Source organism: Rattus rattus, chromosome 7, assembly GCF_011064425.1.
Source record: "Rattus rattus isolate New Zealand chromosome 7, Rrattus_CSIRO_v1, whole genome shotgun sequence".
Lineage (NCBI taxonomy): Eukaryota > Metazoa > Chordata > Mammalia > Rodentia > Muridae > Rattus > Rattus rattus.
Genome location: NC_046160.1, coordinates 130339476 through 130358907, shown reverse-complemented (window position 1 = coordinate 130358907; position 19432 = coordinate 130339476). Strand labels below are relative to the sequence as shown.

The 19432-nt window shown below is 50.7% G+C and overlaps 1 protein-coding gene across 1 annotated transcript; it reads right to left on the bottom strand.

Moving 5' to 3' along the window:
- Positions 1–521: 521 nt before the first annotated feature.
- Positions 522–9089, bottom strand: Pld4 (phospholipase D family member 4). Its single transcript, XM_032908542.1, has 11 exons — positions 8965–9089; positions 7308–7394; positions 6429–6595; positions 5899–6082; positions 5525–5645; positions 4987–5114; positions 3650–3850; positions 2923–3062; positions 2643–2808; positions 2459–2555; positions 522–2169 (listed from the first exon to the last, which is right to left on the bottom strand). The coding sequence occupies exons 1-11, from the start codon at positions 9067–9069 to the stop codon at positions 1973–1975; spliced, it is 1593 nt and encodes a 530-aa protein (XP_032764433.1). The 5' UTR covers positions 9070–9089; the 3' UTR covers positions 522–1972.
- Between the last annotated feature and the right edge of the window lie 10343 nt (positions 9090–19432).

The window sequence follows — 19432 nt, the reverse complement described above, 5'->3', positions numbered from 1 at the left end:
AATGATCCAGATCCAGGGGGACTAGGTCAATTTTATCCTGTCTAGCTGGGCGCTTTATATCTTTATTAATTGGCAGTGAATTTGCTGTGTGGATTGGGAATTTAACATATAAATCTAATCGTTAAATTACAGGTTTCTGGAACTTTTATTTTACCAGGCTAAAGAGGACAGTGTATGAAAGAAATGGCTGAGTGGGGTTGGGGATTTAGCTCAGTGGTAGAGCGGCTGCCTAGCAAGTGCAAGGCCCTGGGTTCTGTCCCCAGCTCCGGAAAAAAAAAAAAAAAAAAAAAGAAATGGCTGAGTGGCAGTTGGAGTGTGCGGATCCACAGAACGAGACGTGTGTGTGTGTGTGTGTGTGTGTGTGTGTGTGTGTGTGTGTGTGTGTGTGTGCCAGGCATGGTAACTACCGCCTAGGGAACCACACAGAGAGGGCAGGTAAAAGGAAAACAGCCAGGAGAGGGCGGCTTGCAGACCGTGTGGCAGAGTAGCAGCTGGAGCGAGTGGATCCGGCTTGCAGGAACTGATAGCTCACCATCTTTATTATCTTTACCCCAACAGCTATGTCCGAGTCTTGGTCAGAAGTAAGAGGTTGGGTGCAGAGACAGGCTTCCAAACTCAGTGTGAGCCCAGCATCAAAAGGTCACGACTCCATCCCAAACGTGGCCCCATACCCTGCCTTGGCACACAGAATCAGAACCCTGCATCCAGTCCTTCCGGGTTGATGACAAAAGAACTGGTCTGCAGATCACCACCCACTATTTCCAGGCAGGGTCCTGATCCCACCCCTATAATATGCAGCTCTGGCCCCATCCCAATTAGCCCCACCCCATCCTTCTATAGCCCTGGCCCCACAGCACGGTGAGCCACAATTCCAGATCCTGATGAGGCTGGCTGGGCTCCTCAGTTGCTGCTTCTTCCCAGCCTACACGGACCCAGTTCTGAGACAAAACTTCTTTTCATGAACACAGGGCTCAGCTGGACTGACCGTATCCATGAAGTCCTTGGGGATAAAGAGGTCCCTGCACGTCCTGGACACACTCAATGGGACACTTTGCTTGTGAGACAGTATTGCTGCCTTCAGGAGGGATCTCCTGAGGGATCCCTGAAGGAAGTGGGGGGTGGCAGGGGCTGGACCTTCCTGGTGCTGGAATCATCTTCGCCTGGGCAGGAGAAGTCTGTGGGTTAAGTCGTGACAAAGCCTTTCAGCACGCACTTCCTTGGAGGCTGGTGGAAAATCGGGGCCCACACTTAGTGAGCACACGACTCACAGGGATCGCGAACGTTGCTTTTTAGATAAAGGTTCTGCTGTGGAAGCATGGGAACCAGAGGTCGGGTCTCCAGCACTCAGACAAAAAGGCCAAGTGCCTTGTCATTTCATGCTGGGGAGGCAGAGACAGGATTCCTGTTGCCTGATGGACAGCTAGTCTAGCCAATCCAGCAAGCTCTGGCTTCAGAGGGAGACTCTGTCTGAAAACCTAAGGTGAAGGAAGATACGCAGTGCCAATCTCTGGTCATGGCATGTGCATCTGCATGATATATAAATATGGACACACACCTCAGACAAGAGGGAGGGAGAGAGAGAACACGAAAATGCTCACTTTGACCTGGGTCAGGTGTGCAAGCTGGTGGTAGGGTTTTATTAGGGGTTGTGGCCAGACAGCACCAACATTACATCTGGGGACGGCCCTAGACCCTCATCATAGGTAGGTCAGGGAGGACCAACTGGGTTCTGGGGTCACTTAGATGAGGTTGCTTTCTTTCCGTGTCACCATGTGCCCTCCTCTGCTTTAGTCTCCTCTTCATTTAAAAGCCATTTAGAGCTCTGCCAGAAGCTGTTTGCCTGGTGACAATCTCAGGCCCCAGGAGATGCCTTTTGCTTTCCCAGTTTCTCAGCTTGGGTGGACGGAAGCCTGGTGGGTATCCGCGTCCACCTAGAGCTGTAAGCCAGAGTCAAAGGGATCAACCCTCAGCCCTACCAGACACAATCCTGGCTTGGGATTTGCCTGTCCAGGCCCATGGCATAGTGGGAACTCCAGTCACGTTCAAAGAGTTGCCTCAGCTGCTCCTGCACGGTGGTCACGGCTGGCTGGGCACTAGGGGTCTTCTGGCTGACAACCAGGCCCACACCGGCGGTGCCGCTGAAGTAGTCTTCTGACCAGTTAGAGGTGCCTGGAGAAGGGGGAGGAGGAGACAGATTCCTGGGCCTGTGTTCCCCTGCAGCCCAGCCCGTGCTGTGACCCATGCTACAGGCTGAAGGACAGATCAGCCTGCACTGCCATCAGACTCCATGAGTGGTAGCCCCTTACGTAGATGCAGTCGGTTCTTTACCAGCATTCTGGGCCCCAGTGCTCAGGACTTCACCTGGAAAACTGGGCAAAATGTCTGGTTCCCAGAATATTGGAGCACATCTGTCTTGTCCAGCTCTCTGTCCTCCCACACCTTTGCCCCAGCCACTCACCTATATAGGCTGCCTTGTCTGTGACCATGAACTTGCTGTGGTTCACGCGGCTGAATGGGATGTTGGAGTGATTTCCCACAGGTACAATGAAGACTTTCTTCAGGGGTTAGGAGCAAGTTAGGGTGGGCCGGGTGGGAGAAGGAACTTCCTCCCCCCCCACCAACCCATAAGGTCAGTTTCTTACCACATCCACTGAGATGCCAGCCAAGGGGTTACTGAAAGCCTGCAGGGACCTCAGATAAGCGAACATGGTGGGGTCTGTGTTGAACCAGCAGCTGACCAGTAAGCGCACATGCACACCCTTATTGAAGGCCGCAGCCCGTAGTGCATTGTCCAGCACAGGCCAGTACCTAGGAAGAGAGGATCAGTGCTCTGCCTGAAACCAAGATGAGTAGGGGTCTCAGATGCAGGCTTGCTGTGTCTGGGACTTGCCAATCAGGAGGGTGGACCTCACCCAGACCCACCTGGCTGGGTGAGTGAAGCGCGTGGTAGGGAAGTACTCCATCACCGAGACGTAGATGAACTCGCCAGCACCCCTCATCACTGCCAACACTGCGTCCAGATCCCGGGTACGGCCACGGGGGCAGAGTGAGGGAGGAGAGGCCTGCAGTGGGAGAAACATTTCTCAGAACACTGCCACCCTTGAAGCAAGCCTAAGCTCATGGCTCCGCTGACCAGTACTTAAGAAACCCCGTGTTGTGACCGAGACCATTCCTCAATGGCCAGAGGTGCTCCTGAGGTCTGGGAGGGAGGCAGTGAAGTAGCCAGGCATCCTGGGCTCCGGGAGACCAGCCTAACCGTTCACAGGCTGCCTGAGCTGGGAAGTGGATCCACTCTCTCCAGACCGACTCTGCGTATCTAGTGGGATCTGCTCCACCTGCTGCAGTCTCTGCTGTGGACCAGCCTCTGGGCCAACCAAGGGACTTCCCCTGGTGGAAATGGAGCTGCTGGAATCGCCTATCTTCCCTCCAAGTAAAGAATATCAATGCTCTGGGTCTCCCTATCCTTCTCTGAGCCCAGCCACAACCTCTTGGCCCTAAACCCCCTCAACAGTCTGGAGATTTCCTGGGACCTCGGGTCTGCCACCTTCCAGCACCTCTCTCCCACTGCTGGTGCTGGCCCAGCACCCGCTCTAGTGTGGAGCCTGCCTCCCGCAGCATCCCCGGAACTCCTAAGGGCTGGCCATCTTACCGAGAAATAGGCTGTGGTGGGAACCCCGTCAAAGAGACCCCGCAAGGGATGGAACCGGTTGATGTGGGTTGAGAAGTTCCGAGGCCAGGGTTTAGGGAGAACGGCTTGGGGAGTCCCCAGCACCCAGTAGGTCTGGAATGTTTTCTCAAGGTCTTCAGCCAGGTGACTGCAGTTGTAGATGATAGCGCCAAGCTCCTTCACCTGTAGGGGGTCAGGGTCCGTGGACACTGAGAGAGCGAAGGTCTCCCGGGCTAAGTGGAAACCGCCGGGGATGGAAGTCAGGATGCAATTCCTGTTTATATCTACTGTTTGCACTAACAGGTGTGGGGTGTGTGTGTGAGAGAGAGGGGGGGTGGGTGAGAGGGAGAGGAATAGGAAGAAGGATAGGGATAGGGAGAGGGAGAGGGAGAGGGAGAGGGACAGGGACAGGGACAGGGAGAGGGACAGGGAGAAGGAGAGGGAGAGGGCGCAATACTAGGGGTGTGTTATGCCAACCACGTATTAGTCTATTGAGACGCCTTTGAAATATGTCACTTCCAAAAAGCCTCAGACGTGCTTCGTAATCTACCGTTTCTTTGTGTGCATGTGCGTGCATGTGCCAGCAAGTGTGTTCCTGTGTGTGCAGGTACGTGTTGACACGTGGAAGCCAGGCTACTTCAGGTATCATGCCCCAGGAGGCAGCCATCTTGGTTTGATATCCCCATTGTTTTATTTTATGTGTATGACCATGCTTTGCCTGCGCCTACGTCCGTGTGTGCCTGGTGCCTCCAGAGGTCAGGAGAGGGCGTCAGGTCCCCTGGAACTAGAGTTACAGTTTGTTGCCGTGCAGCTGCTGAGACTCAAACCTCAGTCTTCAGGAAGATCAGACTCTTAACTGATGAGCCATCTCTTCAGCCGGCCATCTTGTTTTCTGGAGACGAGGTCTCTCGTGGGACCCGGAATTGCTGATTAGGATGGGCTAGGGATCCCCCTATTGTAACTTCTCCTGATATCTAAGGATAAAACTCAGGTTCTTGCGCTTGCAAGGCAAATGCTTCACTGGTCGAGCTATCTCCCCAACCCTGTAAACTGTGTTTTCCCATGAGCCGTGGCCTGATTCTCTATTTCTTAAATGCTGTCCCAGGGCCTGAGTACAAGGTCATGTAGAATCTTATAACTGGTGGGACCGACTCTGACTGGTCCCCGCTGAGGTGGTATGACAAAAGTGGCATGTAACCCAAGTTTCTGCTGGCTAACTTCTCACAGTACTGGCTCTCTTCAGAAAGAGTAGCCCTTAGAGATGGAGTTGGGAGAAGCTATGCCTGGGCCCCATCCGATCTCTGGGCCTTGGGACCCACCTGAGAAAGGGACCGCCAGTCCATGTTGGCACTGCCCACGTAGACGTGCCGCCCATCCACAACCCAGAATTTGGAGTGTAGGACACCCCCAGTAAGCTGTTTCATGGAAACCTGTCGTATCTGGGCACCTGCGGTAGACAAACAAGGTGGATAGACAGATGGACAGACAGATGGAGAGCCAGCTCTTTAGTGCTGGCTTCAGGACGGCCTAACAGATCTGTCTGTGTCTGAATGGACATTTTGCTCTCAGATCACTGATCATTTTACCCACGGATCAAGATTGTCGTGGGTGAGGAAACCAAGGTACAGGCTTCCCTGAAACCCCTCTAGACAGTCCAGGCCATAACCTTGATGATGCTCGTGCCTACGCCTTTTCCCTGTAGCCTCTAACCCAAGGCTTTGTCTAATGTCTTCCTTCTCCACCCTGAGCTCAAGTCCTCCAGGGTCCTGGAGAAATTTTTCCGCCCACCCCAGAAGTCCTGCTTCATCCCCCGGTGCTAGACCTCAACACAGCAGAGCCCAGCACGCAGACACCTACCGTGGGCAGCCAAGACCTGGAGGTCAGTGGATGTCTTGGCCAATGTTGGGCTGTGGGTGGCCACCACCACGGAGATATTCCTGAGAAGGAGCTGTTGAAACTTCTGTAGAAGGGCCTCTCCCTACAAATCCAGGATACCGTGAGAAGCTGCCTCAGGCTGGTCCTTTACCCACAGCCCACGGTAGGCCACATTTTGACTCATGAATAGAGGCCAAATAAATGACACCAGGCATGCACTATCCGCAGTCCCTCTGCCCTATCCCAAGAGCCACCCAAGGGGCCTGGTCTTGCTCTAACCCAGCCCCACCCCAGAGCTGAGCCCTGGGCCTGTCTGAGAGACCCGGGCCTCACATAAAGCAAAAACAAGGACTAACCTGCTGAGAAGACGAGTCATTGACTCCAATGTCCTGTCCGGTGAGGGACCAGTAGTATGAGGCAATGTGGACGCTCTCCTGAGCAGTGTCAAGAAGCTGCAGCCAAGCCTGGGCCAGCGGCTGGGCAGCGGGGCTGCCGGCTGCAAACGGCAAGTCCTCGGGGATACTTTCCGCAAGGATGAGCCTAGGGACAGAACCCAAAGCAGACCAAGCTGTATCTGTCGGAGCCACGAGCCAGCCATCTGCTCCACTTCCTGCCAACCAGTCGGAGGGAGGGACTGAACCCAGGCCGAAGGAACAGAAAGAGGACAGTGAAGTGGGAAGAGCTAGCCTAAGCACCCCCTAAGCCGGAGTATGGTGACATTCAGCAGACTATACAGTGAGAAACCTGGGGATGGGACATGCTCTTGGGGGAGTCCAGGCTCCATGCCTGGGACAATCGCAGCCTTACTGTGAGCTGCATCACCCGTTCAGGGACCCGCCCAGACACATATCCCACGACCCCATGTGAACCCCTGGTGTTCACTCACTGACAGGAGTTATTCTGCTGCTCAGTGTCTCCTTTCAGGGTCTCCCAGGACCAGGAGGGCACTTCCTCAGGGAACATCTGGGGACTGGTGAAAGAAGTGGGCCCTTGCCACAGGAACCAGGTGAGAGTCACAGAGCTGAGTCCCAGGATAGCCAGCATCCCTAGTACCTGCAGGAGGTGACATTCCACAGCCTTTCTTAGCAGCCAAGACAGCTCTCTTATACTACAACAGGCACTGCTCAGACTCTTGGGGAGGGGTTGGGATGAGCAGGAGGGCATGAGGGATACACAGAGTAAGGCCTGGGTGGTGTAGGTGGTCGGCAGCTCTCTCTATGGTCCACTCTGCAGAGATGAGGCAAGGACAAGATATACAACAGTCTAGATATCCTTGCTCTGGCACACACACACACACACACACACACACACACACACACACACACATACACCACACGCACATAAATGCACACACACACATACACACACACGCACATAAATGCACACACACACACACACACGCACATAAATGCACACACACGCACACAAACATACACACATGCATACACACACGCACGCAAACACACACACACCACACACACACGCACATAAATGCACACACACGCACACAAACATACACACATACACACATGCACACACACACGTATGCAAACACACACACACACACAAACACACACACACACACACACACACACACACACACACACACTTCAGGGCTAGTTTTGTACTCTCTAATCAAGCCCTGGGACCTAATCTTTGGGAAATTAAGAAAGTTTGAATATGGTTCTGATTAGAAATTGGGTTCAAACTTGTTTTTAGAGGGCTGAGTCCCCAGCCAGCACTGCCTTAGGTTCTCCTGTCATACCATGCCAACTCTGTTGTGTGGACCATGAGGTGGAGTGGAGTAGGGCCAGTCAGGGACCTCCATTGTTGTCTGCAGAGGTATCAGCATCTGTACAAAACAGTCTGTGTCAGCAGCAACCCAAGCTCCATGGTGTCACCTCCTTAGGCAGTCCCTACAGAGGCACAAGCCTTCAGACACTAGTCGCAGCTCAGACATGGTCTCCCCTGGAACCCATGCAGGCTGAGCCCACTCCTTCCCCGGGCCATGTGCTGCTTGCACCCTCTGGTTCCCTTCGTATCCTCCGATGCGGCTGTCTCTAGTGTGTGAGTCTCAGTTCCTTGTTCCAACCACAAGTGAAACCTGGTCTGAAAGTGCAGTTTCTGCTTGGGGTACCTCATCCATCCTTCCTTATTAACAGCTGCTTCCCTTCCCCAGATGGCCCCTGATTTGGGCCCCAGGGTAGGCAGCTGGCTCTAAAGTGGGGACATGGTAAAGGGGCCACCAAGGGCTGAGTCCAAAGCCCTACACTGCTGTCAAGGCTTGGGACAGCAAGGGAGGCCACAGCAAGTTGGGATGGAGAACTCACCCTGTTCCCTCAGAGGGGTCACTCTACAAAAAGCCAGGCCAACTTCTCAGGAGCCCCTGTGTACCCCAAATGGGTCACCCAGCCCCTGTCACAGATACTTGCAGGGAGCTGACCTCACTCACGGGTCCCACTGTCCTCTAGGGGTTGTCTTAGACAGCGGCCTGCAGACATGGGGCTAGCCTCAGCACAGGGAACGGGCTATAGGAGCCAGGCCTGCGGCTGTGTCTGCCCTTGGTGCCCCATGTTACAGGGAAGTGGGGACTAGAAACCACAGTGAGGTGATGGGGGGTGCTGTGGAGGCAGAGTCATCCACAGAGGCCCAGCACCCTCTTACCAGAGCCCCCTGAAGAAGGGAGTCAGGAGGTCACTCCCACCCAGAGCCGGGCTCATGCTCTGATAAATCTCCCACCCTGACCCACAGCAGGCAACTCAGCAGACCAGGGCAGCTTTAGAGCTTAGCTTCTGGCCTTGAGCAATCGTTACAATGTCCAGTGGGGCACAGACATGAGGTTCTGGGCCAGGGTCACCAGGCTGGGCTATCCATCAGAGAGCTGCTGGCCAACCTCCCCCAGCTGCCCTGAGAGAAGTATTCTCATCCCTTAAAATAGTTGAATTGACAGAAAGGCAAGAATGCGGCAGCCGTAATCTAGGACTTCCCAGGGCCACAGACCTCTGAGCTCCTTCTCGGAACTACTCTGAGGTCAGGGGAGGAGAACAAGGAAGGGTAGGTCTAAGCTGCTGCAGACCTGTCCCATCCTTGGTCCCTGTGGGTCTTTCGAACCTAGACTGTCTAGAGAGGAATGTTCCCTGGTACTAGCACCTCAGAAGTGGGGTGAGCCTCAAGGTTCTGGGGTTCCTGCCCTGTGGGCTAAGCTGTGGGCCTCATGTATGGGACAGGACATGGCTGCCAGGTGGCTGCAGATTTTGATACCCAATGATCTTGGATTCATAGTCAAGCAAGGAGCGGTCATCTGCCGACCAATCTGGTGGTCTGTGGGATCTAGGGTGGTCTGTGGGAGGGTGGGGCTGTGGGAGGCAAACAGATACCCGTCCTGAGGCCCTCTGTCTGGCCCTAGCCTGGCTAACACTTACCTCTGGGTGCCATTTCTTCTTGTCCATCCTGGCTCCAGTCATTGTCTGCAGGCCTTGCCTGAGCAGGCACCTGCCTCCTCTCTGGCCTGTGGCTTCCCCTTCCATTCACTTCCCCTTTGTTCTACGCACCCCACCCCCGCCTCAAGACTGAATGGGCCTCTACTCTAGAGGGCGGAGCTGAGAACTTTCACCCTCTGGAGAAAAATCTACCCTGCCTGCTCCTAGGAAGGGTCCCTCCGCTATAACCCAAAAGTCTTTGGAATTAAGTTTGCCGCAAGTACCAGAGACTCAATTAGGAGAGGTTCAAACCGTAGCCTGACTGGCCTCCGGGGGGCTCACAGACTGAAGGCTGGTGGTGTGATTGAAACTGCATCATGAGCTAATTGACAAACTGGGCAATGATAGGGTCATCAATGATACAATCATGGCGGGTAGACTGGTGGGAGGAGGTGGAGATTGTGGAAGGCCTGGTTGGAGGATGTAGGTTTCTGGGGCAGGACTTTGGTGGCCATATCTGATGCCTGGGCTCTTCATCTCTCTCTGCTTCCTGTCTGTCATGAGCAAGCTGCTTCCCTCTGCCTTGCTGCTGTCACTATGCTTGGCCTCGCGGCTTGGTCCACAGCCATGGCAAAGCTGATCCCGGGTGGAAACCCCTGAAGCTGCAAGACAGCCTAAGTCCTTTGTTCTTTAAATGGTTTACGTCTCTGGTTTGCGTCCTAGTGGAGGAAAACTGACTGATCCACCAACTGTACCCTGCAACCAGCTTCACATCCTTCAAATCCTAAAAGGGCTTCCAAAGCTCGGCCGTCACCCCCATATCCCTAGCAGAGAACACAGCATCCCCAGAAGACTTCTGGAGGTCAAAAACGGAACTTCCATTCATCTATTGCCTACGACTCCATCTACGCTTGGTCATAGGGCCATACCTAGCTGCAAGGGAAGCTGGGATCTGGAGGTAGCCATGACTCGCCTTGCTGAGGAGTTCAGGTGGGGCTGTGCCCTGGCGTGCGTATCCACAGAAGTAGGTTGCCTAGTGGCTCCTTGTAGGGATTCCGCCTCCCCTCATATTCCAAGAAGGATCTTTCTGAAGACCAAACCTTGCTGCCTTTAGATCAGGGTCTCGGGAACAGCCCCAACTTTCAGCAGGGTCCAGGTTGACCTCGCTCCTCCTTGGCAGGCAGAGGCCTCAGTCCAGGGATCTGGCTCAGAGTGTCCTCAGGGGAAGGATGGCAACCTCACAGGGTGGGGAGCCTCAGGTCCTAAGGGCAGGGCCTGACCTTAGTGACCCATGTCCAGCCTGGTAGGTCAGAAAGTGAGCAGAAAAGAGTCCCATCCTTCACTTCCTGTGGGATAATGCCTCACTTCCTGTGGGATAATACCCCAGCTTGGCTTTGGGGGTGTTGTGACTTCTCCACCAGAAAAGACGGCTCAGACATGGGTCTAAGCCAACAGAAAGCCTTTATTAGCCACCCAGCAACCACACTGGGTTTCAGAATCCCAGTGTAGCCCTAAGCCTTTCTCGGGTGAGTTTTTAAGCATAGAAATCACGTCCTGGGTTGATACACTTTAGTTAACAAGAATAGTTAACAGACGTGGAACTACAGAAGTCAAGCTTAGTACATTTGGAGACTTTCCTAGGGCTGTGCATTTCGATGGATTAGGTCTTTGTTTTAATTTTGGTGGTGATGTCTACGTTCTGAGTTTCACAACCTGGATGGAATTTCCATCACGGAGTCAGTTGTGCTAAGGTCTACTAACGTCTTCTCGGGCCTTACCATAGGGTTGGCTGTCCTTTCTAGGACACAGAAGGTAGCCTCCTCAAGTCAAGCCACTGCATGCCTCGAGTATCACCGTGTCCCAGGTACATACCCTGAGGGAGGAGGGGTCTTCGGGGATTTTGAATAGGTGGCAGGAGGGGACTCAGGTCAGTGGAAGAGGGTCTTCCTCCTGCTTGAAAGCAGGGCAGAGAACTTTGAACATCCCTGATGCACCTTTCAGGTATAGGAGGGCAGGCCCTGCTGCTTCAAGGAAACCCAAGCCTGTCTGACACAACTCCCGTCCCCGGCTACAGTAGGCTAGGACTAGGCACGGTGTGCAGCACCACCTTGGGATGCATTTGTCCTAAGTATATCTAAGGGAGTCATAGGACACAAGGGCCGGCGTATAGGTCTTCTGGAAGTATGGTGGCACCCTGTGGAGACCAGCTCCTCTTAAATGGCTACACACCCTGAGCCCTTGATGGGCTGGGCTGGGGAAGATGGCTTTGGAGGTTCCCCATAAAGCTGAGAATCTTTGTGTTCAATTTCTTTTCTATTTCAAAATGTGTCTTATGGGAGGAAGTGCCTCAGTGTTTGTCAGGAAGGCTAACAGGTAAGGAGCCACCCAAGCCAGCAACAAGCATGCCACCTTTTTGAGTTTCCATTGCAGGACTGTAGCTAGGGGTGTCCATATTACCGTGCCTCGGATAACCAGGCTGGTTTTGATCACGGAAGCCTGAAGGAGACAAACCTGTCCATGAGATCCAAAGTGAGATCCACTTGGCCTCACCCCTCCTCACACCCTGAGGCGCTCAGCAGATGTCAGCTCCACTGCACAGGACCTAAACAATAGTCGGGATGCTAAACGGTCCTGGGGGTTTGTGAAACAAAGTGGTTACAGACCAAATTTCAGACAATATAAACTCCTCTAGCTTACACACACACACACACACACACACACACACACACGCGCGCGCGCGCGCGCGCCAAACACGTGCGCTATGTGCTAACCCCTGATGGAGGCTGTGAAGTCGCTGGGTGAGAGGAAGCTTCCAGCTCTCTGGTTCTCTCAGGACCATTGCGGTGCGTGTCGTGTTTTCTCCTTAACGGATGCATCTTTGCTCACCAGGCTCTAACACCCGTGTTGAGCTTCATTTCCTATGCTTTTCCTTGCTGCTTAAAATAAGAAACAGAAGGTAGTGTCTTTGCTGTTTTGTTGATGGCAGGGTCTCTCTCACATAGTTCAGGTTGAACTGCAGAACTGTAGCTCAAAATCACCTTGAACTTCTTATCCTACTGCCTCCGCCTCCAGAGCGGTACAATAATGAACACCATCGCAGCTGTTTTGCAAATTCTAGGCAAGCTGTCTACAGACAGAGCCACACCCCAACCTCCCTAGCCACACCTCAGCCTCCTTAGCCACACCCCCAGCCTTCTTAGCCACACCCAGCATCCTTAGCCACACCCCAGCATCCTTAGCCACACCCCCAGCCTCCTTAGCCACACCCCAGCCTTCTTAAGTCACACCCAGCCTCCTTAGCCACACCCCCAGCTTCTGAGTCACAACCCCAAGCCCCTTGATGACTTTTTTCTTTTTTGTTGTTGAAATCAATGAAAAAAAAATTTTTGTAGGTTTAAATATTTTTTCATTTTTATTTATACTGTGGCTTATATAGTAGATCACAGAACTCTGAGAAACAATATATTAACTTTTTCAACAACTAGTTTAGCAATTCAGCCAACACACATTGATATTAAAGTGCACATGTTAAGTATGTATATGAGAAATATGTAATAATGAGAAAACATTGGAATAATTATATGTTAAACTATTTAGACAAATTATCTGTATATTTATATCATGTTTCAATATTTTAATTCTGTTCAAAGTTTTCCCAAAGAAACTGCTATTTACATTGTATTTCTTTTTTTTTTACTACCTATAAATCACTTTATTTTTTTTTATCTTTATTAACTTGAGTATTTCTTATTTACATTTCGATTGTTATTCCCTTTCCCGGTTTCCAGGCCACCATCCCCTAACCCTCCCCTCCCCTTCTATATTGGTGTTCCCCTCCCCATCCTCCCCCCATTGCTGCCCTCCCCCCAACAGGCTAGTTCACTTGGGGTCCAGGCTTTGCCGGACCCAGGGCTTCCCCTTCCACTGGTTCAATGAAAAAAAAAATTTTTTTTGGTTCTTTTTTTCGGAGCTGGGGATCGAACCCAGGGCCTTGCGCTTCCTAGGCAAGCGCTCTACCACTGAGCTAAATCCCCAACCCCCAATGAAAAAATTTTTAACACTTTCTTTATCTTATATGTCCAATGGTTTGGGGCATTATATAGTATTTTCGTTTTAAAATAAGCAGTTTTCATTTTCTTTGACATCAATAGCTTTGGAAGGTTATTTTGGCATCGAGAGTTGCACTTAGGACACAGAACCACACTGCTGGTTTTAGCCTGACCTGCCCTCTCCCATCACCACCTTCTCTCTCTTCCCGAGGTGATGTTAGACACTTGGTAAGTACAGGCACCCACCTCCCCAGGTTAAGTGCCCATTGCAGCTGGTCTGCATAGAACTTTGTGGGTTCTTCTTTTTCCTACCCTTTTTCCTTGGTTTCACCTATCACTAGATAGGAGAGAAAGAAGGATAGAAGGGGATGGGGGGGGAGAGAACTAAATCTAATTTCTTGTTTCTTCTTTGGACTTGACTAACAAACTGTACTCACCCTCCAATGACCACCAACCGCCAACAATGCCTATTGGGGCTCTAGCATTTATTTATTGACCCTCTGAAAACTTCCCAGAGTTCCAATCGTCACACACTCCCAGAAACTATCCAGAGCTGGACAAACCGTCCCCGGCTAGAGCACGAGGCAAATCATAGTCACCCGCTGTGGACAATCTGAAGCAGCCCCATATCCGCACACGTGGAATTAAAATGAAAACATATTCGTATCACATTTCTGTGTGTTTTTTTTTTTTAAGAAACTACATTTCCAGAATTCCCAAAAGGACCCCATAACCTTAACAATTCAGGTATTTAAAAAACCAAGTTCAAAGTCTCCTCTGAGACTCATGGCAGATTCTCACGAACCCCTGTAGAATTAAAAGGCATGTTACATACTTACAGTGTACACAGCATTGGGTAGACAGCACCATGCCAAGGGCGGAAGTGAGAACACAGGGTCAAAGCACGACCCAGACCCAGAGGGCAAACATTCAGACGCTGTAGCTCCAGGTCTGCCCTCTGCAGTGTGGAGTTTGTGTGGTGAATGCCAAAGGTCCTGGGCAGCACTGCCCCTGAAGCCTCTCTGTTGGATTGGCTCTACTCACTGCCTATGGCTTTCCTTGGCATATATTCCATATTCTTGGTGTTTTCCCCATATTGCCTGTTCTAGGGCTGCCTTTGGCTCCTGACTCAGCCATACATTACCTGACCTTCGAGGCTTTCCTTTGAAATTTGGGTGGAAGCCTCCACGACCCAACAACTCTTACGTTCTTAGTGCCCACAAAACCCACGCCATGTGGATGGTGCCAGGTCTGACAGTAGATGGCCCGGCTTGCAGCATGGCTGCCACAGCCTATGACGGCTGAACACAGCCACAAAGCAGAGAAACAACCACCCCAACAGCCTGTAAGTGGGGCATCCCCGCACTCTTCTGAGGGAATTTACACCTTCACACTCTTGAGCCTGGGTCTTGCCAATTCCTGAGTTACCTTCAAGGCATCTTTCCTACCATCGCAATGCAAAATACTTCCTTCTCCTCTTCTTCCTCCTCTCCTCCTCACCCTCCTCCTCTTCCTCATCCTCATCCCCCTTATTCCACTCTTCCTCCTCCTCTTCCTCCTCCTTCCCTTCTTCCCCCTCTTCTTCCTCCTCCTTCCCCTTTTCCCTCTCCTCTTCCTCCTCTTCCTCTTCTCCTTCTCACCCTCTTCCTCCTCCTTTTCTTCCCACTCTTCTCCTCTTCCACCTTTTTCCTCCTCTTCCTTCCCTTCTTCCCACTCCTCTTCCTCCTCTTCTGCCTTTTTCCTCCTCTTCCTTCCCTTCTTCCCACTCCTCTTCCTTCTCCTCTTTCTCTTCCTCCCCCCTCCTCCTCTTCCTCTCCCCCCTCCTCCTCTTCCTCTCCCTTCTCATCCTCTTCCTTTTCTCCCCTGCCTCCTCATTTTCTTCTTCAAGGAAAGGTTTCACTTTGGAACTCTAGCTCGCCTGGAGCTCACTATATAGGACAAGGCTGGCCTTGAACTTACAGAGGCCTTCCCGCTTCTGCCTCTGCAAAGCTAGGATTAAAGGTGTGTGTGTCATCACACCCAGCTGCCTTTGGTTTTGAGACTGGGTGTTAGTATGCCACCCTGAAATGAACCTCATGCTTTAGTCTCATGTTTCTTGGGCGACAGGTTTGAACCACCAAATCTGACTTCATGGTATATGGTTAATCTTTTGATAAGGTTACGATTTGATGGTATTATCGAGAAGGGCTAGAAACTTCTGGAGATGGGTCCTAGTTGGCAGAAGTAGGCCACAGGGGTGTGGTCCTGGAGTATCAACCTTTCCTCAGACTTGTTCCTCTTGTTCCCTCTGCCTGTTTCCTGGCTGCTGGGAGGTGAGCAGCCGCCCCCACCACAAGCTTCCACAGCTCTGGTGCTCTGCTTGGACTCAAACGCAATGAACTCAGCTAACCTTGACTGAGCCTTGGTTTGTCTTTTTAGCAGTGTGGGGGATCAAACCCAGGCTCTCCTGTGAGCTTGACCTTGAATAGAAACTTGAGAAAACAGAGTTCCAAACCAACCTTTCTCCTTACATCATCATCAGGTATCATGTCATAGTGACAAAGGCCACCTCACGGGTTTCCGTGTTTTCATTGGTATTTTTCTTGGCTGGGTTATTAGACTCTGGGTTTATAGTTTTCATCATACTCAGAAACTATTTTGTCATTATTCCTTTGAGCATTTCTTTTTGTCTTGCCTTTTCTGGAATGGTGGCACTTACTAGTTGGATCTTTCTTTCTTTTTTTATTTTTATTTCTTGAGATATAAAGTGTGTAGGCCTGGATATTCTGGAACTTTCTCTGAAGACTAGGATGGCCTTGAACTCAGAGATCCACCTGCCTCTACTCCCCAAGTGCTGGGATGAAAGACACGTGCCACCCACCACGCCCTGGCTTAAGTTGGATTTCTTGGTATTATCACACGAACTGTGAATGCCGTGTTCTGTTTTCTTCTGATTCATTTGGAATTCTTCTCATGTCATGTCTCCAACACATGAAAGTGTTACAGTTAAAACAAAGGTTGGGATTAAATGGCAAGGTCAGGGACGTGGGAAAATAAATAAGAAGGCTTCATCCGGGCACAAGATAACCAAGCTGATCAGACAGGAGGAAGGTTAGAGCTCTGGGAAAAACCACAAAGCAAGTTCCAGCTGGCTCCAGATGGTGCCCTTCTGGGGGAGCACGCAGGTGCACTTTGCCCTTTATTCTAGCAAACTTCTCAATTTGTGGGTCTTTACACTTCCATTTCATCATTATATACATTATATCCATCCCTGTAACCAATGCATCTAACAAACTGAGGTGTGGGGAGGGAATGAGACCACTGAGTTCAGCACAGGAATAGGCACAGGCAGCAGAAATAGTAACAGGAGTGAGGGTTGTACCTGTAAGGTCCGAGCTGGGCTCTGCTGTTGTCACTGGGCTCAGGTTACTCACCACCCAGGAAGGGTGCACTCTCTACTTCCTTATCGCCTAAAAACCAAACTCTAGCTACTGCTTAACCCACCCGTGCCCAGTTCCCCAGGAGCACTCAGAACCAAGATTGAGGTGGCAGGAAGTCCTGGAGGATGACCTTCCCATTCAAAACAAAACCAGCAAATGTTGAGGGTTGGTCTAGTGCTGCTGTGATTTCAAACTGACCCCCGAGATCTGTTTTTCCCAACAGAAGCTCCTCACCTGACGTCAAACGATGCTGTGTGAACTTTGTTCCCTCCCCCAATTTAAAACCATTGGGTAAATAAAGGTGGCTGCAGCCAATTATTAAGGAGAATAGAAAGGGGCACAGTGTCAGTTACCAGGCTGGGGAGACCACAAGGAGGAAGGAGAAGAGGAGGAGGAGGAAGGAGGAAGGAGGGGAGGAGGGGGGATGAGGAGGAAGAGGAAGGAAGGGAGGAAGAGAGGGAGGAGAAAGAGAAGGAAAAAGAACAGTGAAGGAAGAGGAAGACAGAGAGAACAGGAGGTCTCCACTTAGAGGAGATGGAGCAGGAGCATGTGCCTGAGTGAAATGCCCCCCACCTCCCAGGACGTACTGCTGGGGCAGAAGGAACCCACGAAGACTCAAACAGCAAGTATTTGGGGAGCACAGCTGGGAATTAACAGTGTAGCGAATAGAAATATAGATTAGGGTTCATCCCCCAGTAGCTGCACGGAGCTAAATAAATAAATCATAGCCCGAGTCTCATTCATACGGAAGCTAAACAGGGACAGTGTGAGGTGGAATCCCACGGTTGCTTCGATTTGCGTTTCCCTGGTGACTAAGGATGTTGAGCATTTCTTTTTTTTTTTTTTTTTTTTTGGTTCTTTTTTTCGGAGCTGGGACCGAACCCAGGGCCTTGCGCTTCCTAGGCAAGCGCCCTACCACTGAGCTAAATCCCCAACCCCTGAACATTTCTTTAGGTGCTTCTCAGCCATTCCACACTCCTCAGCTGAGAATTCTGTTTAGCCCTGTACCCCATTTTTAATAAGGTTATTTGGCTCTCTGGGGTCTAACTTCTTGAGTTCTTTGTATATTTTGGATATTAGCCCTCTATCAGATGTAGGATTGGTAAAGATCTTTTCCTAATCTGTTGGTTGCCATTTTGTCCTAACAACAGTGTCCTTTGCCTTACAGAAGCTTTGCAGTTTTATGAGGTCTCATTTGTCGATTCTTGGTCTTAGAGCATAAGCCATTGGTGTTTTGTTCAGGAAAATTTCCCCAGTGCCCATGTGTTTGAGGCTCTTCCCCATTTTTTCTTCTATTAGTTTGAGTGTATCTGGTTTGATGTGGAGGTCCTTGATCCACTTGGACTTAAGCTTTGTACAGGGTGATAAGAATGAATTGATTTGCCTTCTTCTACATGCTGACCTCCAGTTGAACCAGCACCATTTGTTGAAAATGCTATCTTTCTTCCACTGGATGGTTTTAGCTCCTTTGTCAAAGACCAGGTGACCATAGGTGTGAGGGTTCATTTCTGGGTCTTCCATTCTGTTCCACTGACCTGCCTGCCTTATAGAATTATTTTATGCTGACAGTCAAAGCAAAGCCCTATGGGCTCCAAACGCCCGCCTACAGTGCTTTCCACTTTTTTTTTCCTTCTTTTTTTTTTTTTTTTTTTTTTGGGGCTGGGGACCGAACCCAGGGCCTTTCGCTTGCTAGGCAAGCGCTCTACCCATGGGCTAAATCCCCAACCCCTGCTTTCCACTTTTTAACATTGAAAATATTTTCTTTTTCAATCTCTCTCTCTCCTTTCTTTGGAGACCTAAAATCATATCTAAACTCAGCATTTCTATGGCTGTGTTTGGGTTCTTTATCTTCTTTGGCCTCTGTGCACATTAAAAAACATTTTTATCTATTTTCTTCTTTTTCCTTCAGAGACTTAATCTTTTTCTTTCTTAAGATTTATTTATTTTATGTATGTGAGTACACTGTAGCTGTCTTCAGACACACCAGAAGAGGGCATCAGATCTCATTACAGATGGCTGTGAGCCACCAAGTGGTTGCTGGGAATTGAACTCAGGGCCTCTGGAAGAGCAGTCAGTGCTCTTAACCACTGAGCCATCTCTCCAGCTCCGAGACTTAATCTTCTATGTGCATTTATTTATTTCTCTATTACTGTCTTCTAAACTTAGAATCTTTTCTGTATTTAATTTTCTCTAAGTTCTCTTGTTGACAGGTACCAGTTAGGAGCTGGGTCTTACCAGATGCCTGACCCCTCCCCTGTGGCCTCTTTCTATAGGCTGAACCAGCTACTCTGTATCCCAGCTACAGGCAGAAGCACAACCTTCCCCCACGTCAAGGTCGGGTCTGGCCTGAACACGCGCTCCAGCCCCAGAAGAGCTGCTTTTCTATTCCACAGGTTCTTGTTGTTTTGTTTGGAAATATCCACCTTCGGTACTGCCTCTCTGTGGTTTCCCAGTCCCTGGCTAAGGAATCACCTTCCACCAGTTCTTAGGCTCTAGGCTTAGATTTCTAGCCCCACATTGGGCACCAAATACAAAGTAACTCTTTGGAGGATTTTCATTTCTACACCTGTTCTAGAGATCTGGTACTTTTATTAACAGGATGCAATCATGAAGCTAGGTAGATATTGATCTACCCTAACCCTCTATGGCAGTCTACTGCCGAGACACATGGGCCTTTATTTGCATCCGAGTCTTGCCTTGGCTCTTCTGTCTGTGTCCTATGGCTCCTGACAACCTCATGGCAGATCCTGCCAATCCAGCCTCACGCTTTCCACTGTTCCCTCCCCCTTTTGCTAATAGGCTACCAGCTTTTTATTGACAGGCGATGCTTCCACACAATCCACAAGAGGTTATCCCTACACCAAGGCCCATGCTCTGTGTGTCATGAGCTCTTTTGGCAACACGGTGACAACATAAACAGTCCCAGGCCTGGAGCAGCCTCCAGGGACACACAGCCTCCATCCCACTCCGTGGTTGCTTCCCTAACCTCCTGCAGTCTCTCCC

Excerpts from the sequence above, each read along its gene's own strand:
- Pld4 (XM_032908542.1), bottom strand. The coding sequence starts at position 9,069 with ATGGAAGGGGAAGCCACAGGCCAGAGAGGAGGCAGGTGCCTGCTCAGG. Across the intron at positions 7,395-8,964 it reads AGAAGAAATGGCACCCAGAG|ATGCTGATACCTCTGCAGAC; the intron begins GTAAGTGTTAGC and ends TGTTTTGTACAG. Across the intron at positions 6,083-6,428 it reads CAGCAGAATAACTCCTGTCA|GCTCATCCTTGCGGAAAGTA; the intron begins GTGAGTGAACAC and ends TTCTGTCCCTAG.